This window comes from Pygocentrus nattereri, chromosome 25 (assembly GCF_015220715.1).
Source record: "Pygocentrus nattereri isolate fPygNat1 chromosome 25, fPygNat1.pri, whole genome shotgun sequence".
Classification (NCBI taxonomy): domain Eukaryota; kingdom Metazoa; phylum Chordata; class Actinopteri; order Characiformes; family Serrasalmidae; genus Pygocentrus; species Pygocentrus nattereri.
In genome coordinates, this window is record NC_051235.1 from 21188923 (window position 1) to 21194922 (window position 6000).

The 6000-nt window shown below is 44.7% G+C and overlaps 1 protein-coding gene across 8 annotated transcripts in view; it reads right to left on the bottom strand.

Annotated features, from left to right (window-relative positions):
• The window catches only part of tle3b (TLE family member 3, transcriptional corepressor b), a 32573-nt gene extending 28992 nt beyond the window's left edge, over window positions 1-3581 (bottom strand). For 7 of the 8 annotated variants that reach the window (XM_037534445.1, XM_017703563.2, XM_017703562.2 and 4 more), the window contains exons 1-2: window positions 3100-3581; window positions 2157-2266 (exon numbers count right to left, since the gene is read on the bottom strand). In XM_037534445.1, the coding sequence (XP_037390342.1) occupies window positions 2157-2180 (24 nt within the window). In that variant the 5' untranslated portion in view covers window positions 2181-2266; window positions 3100-3581. The remainder of the gene's footprint in view (window positions 1-2156; window positions 2267-3099) is intronic. The other variant, XM_017703560.2, reaches the window with a different exon arrangement.
• Window positions 3582-6000: the final 2419 nt, after the last annotated feature.

Below are 6000 nucleotides of genomic sequence, written 5' to 3' on the forward strand. Positions count from 1 at the left end.
GCACACAAATATACTACACAAGCCAACTGTCCAAAAGTATCCAGACATCCACTGTAGGCAGCAAGTTCAATTTCGAGGTGCACCCATTGCTGATACAAGTGTTCAACTGCTTATACACAGTTTTACATCCCAGAAAAGTATAGATAGTGGAATGGGAGGCTTCAGAGCAGCTGCACATGAGGCCAAGTTCACCATGCCTAATGCTAAGCTTCGACTAGAGGGGTACAAATACCCCCAGCATTAGTCTTAGAAGTGATTGAGCAGCAGATAGGTCATGATATTATTATTATTTTTTTTTTTAATGATGCACAATGTGTTACGATATTTATATTTTCTAACATCTGATAAATTACAAAACACACAAATCTCACATTAGGAACCCAATCACTTCTATTCAACATTTCACACACGGTGCTGCCCTAAATCTAATTAAACAGGACTAATCAGGACTATAATCTTTTTCTAATCAAAACTTACAGTAGGAAGGTGATATTTATGTACTGATGATATCCACAATATGCTGAAAAGCATCTGTATGCAGTCAAACCCTCACAGTAAATGCTCCAACATCAAGAGCAAAGCTTTTTTCCCCCAAACTAGTAGAGACCGTTGCAGCAAAGAGGTGACAAACTCATTTGATACCTCAGATTTTGGACCAGACATTAAATGAGCAGGTGTCTACAAACTTTTGGACATGCAGTACAGCACTCTAACCAAAACAACAGTGGGCTTTTTTTCCTATTAGGCTACCGTGGACGACATTAAGAGAGAGGGCGAGAGGAATATGACTCATGGTAATAACCGCTGCTGGTGTCAATAACACATTTCATGCTCCCTGATTCTCGGGGAAATTGCGTTTCATAGGCGGCCTGAGCTGCCCGTTGCCTTTCCCTCCAGCTCGTTTTTACACGGGTGGGGAATAGCCGCCATCACTCAGCAGCCTTCTTCTCCGAGACGCGGATGGGTCATTGCGTCTGAACGGGCTCAGAGAAAAAAAAACGTAACCTGATTTTTTTCCCTCCCTCCCTCCCTCCCGTCTCTTTTTTTCCCCTTTCCCCACTTTCTCTCTTTTCCTCTCCCTCTTTCCTCAGACCCTCAGCAGCCCACATTCAGGCGAGCAGGACGCGGTATCCTCTATTGTGTCGTTTGGGGTGGTTTAAACTGGTTTGCTGTCATATATTTGTAGTCATTTTACCACACAAAATCACAACCGACGTCCTCTTATCCGCCGTAAAACCCAATTCTGTGTAACGAGGCTAATTTTGTAGACGCTGTTTTTATTGTTTATCGCGGCCGTTAGAAAAACAGAGCTCTGCGCGTCTTAGGCTATCACGCGCTCTAATGGTCGACAGCGTAATTAAGTGAGAGCGCGAGGCGTAGTGGAGGCGGGGGATGGGGGTGTGTGGTGGGGGGGGGGGGGGGTTATGAGGTATAGAAGAACAGGCAATTAGCAATAACTAATTTTCTCTTGGCTTCGTCCAAAAACACGTACCATACCACTAAGGCTGAAAGATTCTCCGTTTTTAAATCCAAATTACAAGAGCTGCAAGTTTTGATTTATGCCTTATATCAACAACACAGCCTTAAGTGGTGAAATTGAACCCAATAACAGAGAACCTGGAACTGCCTTTATTAACCACAACCAGCAGTCTGGGGCACCACGTTCAAGCTCCAAGCCAGAAAAACAGGTCAATTAGATAAAAGAAGGGCCTCAATATATAAACAATAATCGCAATTTATATAACATTTCCCAGGGAAAAAAACGCAATTAGATATTTTCCCTCAATCTTTCAGCCCTTCACTATACTACACTAGCCTATATTGCACTATATCATCATATACTAAACTGTACTATATTACAGTACAGTGCATTACAGTACGGGGTACTATAGCACACACTACATTATACTATACTACACAATCCTACAGTACAGTATACTACACTACACCATCCTACAGTACAGTATACTATACTACACCATAGTACACTACACTACACTGTACGATCATACACCACACCACCCTGATGAGTGTTGCACTGATGATGGTGTACTGCTTTGACACACCATTTGACATGACAGTGTGCGGTTTTGGACGCAGCCTATGATTTTACACTGAGTTGATCCTGAGTTTATGTTGAGGGTGGGTTTACTCACCGGATGCCGGCCCTGTGGATACATCCTGCCCGCGCGGATCCACGCAGATGTGGCTTTCTGCAGCAGAATAAATCCGAGCAGGTGAAGCGGTAAAGTCCCACCACCCCTCCCTGCACTCCGCCAAGGAGGAAACAACAACAACAAAAAAAAACAGAAGATCAGCACTCGGGGCACTTCGATATCACGGTTTCCTTCCACCTGGAGCAGCTTCTCTGTCTCGTTCAGTCCTTTCTCCTCGATTTCAAGCTCCTCGAGTCCTTTACGAACACAATCAAACAGGCGAACAGAGCACGCGCGCGCGCACGCACGCATCCACACACACACACACACACACAAAACAAGAAAGACTGCTTGCTCGACTCGTCACCAAAACCTATTTCACACGTAAGATTAAAGCTCTCTGAGCGGTTAAAAGAAAAACAAAAACAAAAACGTATTAACGGAAACACTGAGAAAAGCCCGGTTCGGCTCGAGCCCTCTCCGTTCTGGTCGCGGCTCTCCACTCACACGCGCGCTGCTGCCGCCTGGGTTTCCCTTCGCCTTCTCGCAATAACAAGATTTCCTGCTTTGGGCGGCTCGTGTTTACTTTAATCCCAAAAGATTCTCACGCTCTGCGACGTGCGCGGGCACTTACGGTCACACAATGGGGCGAAAGCTCAGGAATATCAGTGAGTCAAAAATACAAGTAAGGCATAAACAATATCTCGGAGAAAAACGACGCTCAGAAGCGGGTTGTTTAAATCAGCCTCCAGACGCGGACTACACTACACAATGCGTCGACTGCTGTAACAGATAGTGGGTGAAAAAGAGGGGAAAACACACACAAACACACCGAGGAGAAAGGGGCAGCCTGGAAGGACGCTGCGAGTGCTTTATAGCTCAGCCATGCCGTCTAGATTACGAGCACATTTTTTAGAAAGGTATCCACGCTGTTAACTAATACCTTTTGTCTTCTCTCCACAACAAAAATCCCCCTCGGATGCAGGTTAATAGCTGCGATAGTTCCCAGAGTGCGGAGGAATCGTCAAAGTCGTCCACTCGTGTGACCTTACGAGGAGAAGTCTGCTCGGTTCCGTGCTTGGTTAGAAACGAGCGTGTCTGGCCGGGGCTACGTGCAAATCCCCCTCAGGTTTTTTCCCCCCCGATGTCTTTTTTTCTCGAAGACCAGCGGCACGAAAAGCCTGAAAAGCCTCGCCTTTCCAACTTGAACGGCGATTGTGAGCTTCTCGGACTCTCTGTCAAGTCCAGTCGTCGGATGAGAGCGATAGGTGACTCTCCAGAAGCATCAAAATTGTATTTTTAGTTTTTTTTTTTTTAAAAAAAAGGGGGAAAAAAGTTAACGCTCGGACGTGCCAAGCTCCTGCGATAGCTTTCGCCCAGTTACTCCACAGCTCGCTGTACCACACACAGACTGCCCACTGACACGAGGATTCAACTGCCGCGAGAGAGCGACCCGAGCTGGCCAATCAGATCTGTGGAAGGAGTTTATCTAGATCGGCCAATCAGACAAGGAGCCCCACGTGGGGTGCGCCGCTGCCTCGCACACTGATTGGACTATAAATATCTGACCTCATGTTCGCCATTTTGGATCTAAACATGTTTTCTCTCCCCCTCCAGACAAACAGCTTTACATGAGCGACGATTGTTCGAAGTCTAACCACCAGCTGAAATCTCCGAAACGTGTTGGTGTCTGACGAAATTAATTCTGATGGCGAAATTAACAGCTGAAACGGTCGACCAGCTGAATAAAGAGCCAAATCACAAGAAAGGAAGCAAGAGTGATCGGGTTTACACTAAGAATATGGTCTCGTTTTGTAGTCTGTGGAAACTGCAGCCATGTCAGTCGCTCCTGAGAAGCCTAAAGAAATGTCACACCACATGGAGGTCAACATAGTACACAGTGGTTCATTTCAGAAACACGCCGAGGTGGCTTTGTTAGCTTGGTGTACAGAAAATAGATAAATATAATAAATAGTTCTGCGACTATTCACGCCGTATAGCCTAAATGAACAGAAATAAATCTGTGAAATCAACCCCCATTACTTGATTCATGCTGTCAGCTCAACGACAACCAGAGCCCAACATGATGTCTGCGCCCGAGAAAAGAAAAAACAGACCAATCACGAGGCGCTGCTGAGGCTCGGGCCCACGTGGGGCTCGTCTCCCTCGTCAGGGTGCCTTAGCCAATCATGACGCCGCTCATTTCCATGGGCGCCCCTCATTGGCTGAGAGCGGCAGAGCCTGTCAGGCCGAGAGCCGTGTTGTCAATCAAGCCCACGAGGGGCAGAGCGCTGACAAATGCCTGCGCCTCTCAGCCTCCTGCCCGCGAATAGTGCTTGGAATGGCTGCTTAATTAGCTTCGAATGGCTTTTCCTTCCAGCTCAAACAATCTGTCACTACCATGTGGTAAAAAGAGCCTTGCGTAAAACAAAAGAGGGAAAAGCTAGTAGGGGCTAAATATCAGTTTGATTTTTTTTTCTCTACGTCTGCATTTGTATTACCGCTAAACAAAGCATTTATTCCGCTCAAACATTGGCTCGTTGCAGCCAACTGTCTTTATTTGTTTTAACTTATCTGAGCAAAATGTCGCAGAAAGCCAATGTAATTTGATATGCATAATAATTCACTGTGCTGTTTTTATTGCCTATTAAATGTCATTGTTATTGCCTAAAAATGGCCAATTTAGGCTGCTAATATTCGAATTTTGGTTTTACTGACTGACTCTCAGACGCAGCCTTTTAGTACTGGGGAGAAACTGTCCATGAATGACAGAGCTTGTCCAGATACTGACACAATATCAGTGCATGAAGGGGACTAACTAGGTAATATCAGGGATACTTAAAGGAATGGTTCACCCAAATATAAAATTTACACAGTTTTCCCCTTACATGCGTTACTGGGTGTTTGCTGCTGCTGCTACTACTACTACTACTACTACTACTACTACTAGTGCTGCTACTACTACTACTACTACTACTACTACTACTACTACTAGTGCTGCTACTACTACTACTACTACTACTACTAGTGCTACTACTACTACTACTACTGCTACTACTACTAGTACTAGTGCTGCTGCTACTACTACTACTACTACTGCTACTACTACTACTACTAGTGCTACTACTACTACTACTGCTACTACTACTAGTACTAGTGCTGCTACTACTACTACTACTACTACTACTACTAGTGCTGCTACTACTACTACTACTACTACTACTGCTACTACTACTACTAGTAGTGCTACTACTACTACTACTGCTACTACTACTAGTACTAGTGCTGCTGCTACTACTACTGCTACTGCTACTACTACTAGTACTAGTGCTGCTGCTACTACTACTACTACTACTACTGCTACTACTACTAGTACTAGTGCTGCTACTACTAGTGCTGCTACTACTACTACTGCTACTACTACTAGTAGTGCTACTACTACTACTACTGCTACTACTACTAGTACTAGTGCTGCTACTACTAGTGCTGCTACTACTACTACTGCTACTACTACTACTACTAGTAGTGCTACTACTACTACTACTGCTACTACTACTAGTACTAGTGCTGCTACTACTAGTGCTGCTACTACTACTACTGCTACTACTAGTGCTGCTACTACTATTGGTACTACTACTACTACTACTAGTACTACTATTATTATTATTGTTTGTACTAGAGCTACAACGCTAATATTAAAGGGCTACAGTACAAAAATCTTTTGGATGGCATTATTACTTACTAGCAATGTTAGCCTTATAGCTCCGGTGTAAAACTAAAGAACTCAGAACGTCAGACACCAAACATGTGTTGGCTGATCAACCGTGTTGGGAGTAAATGAAGG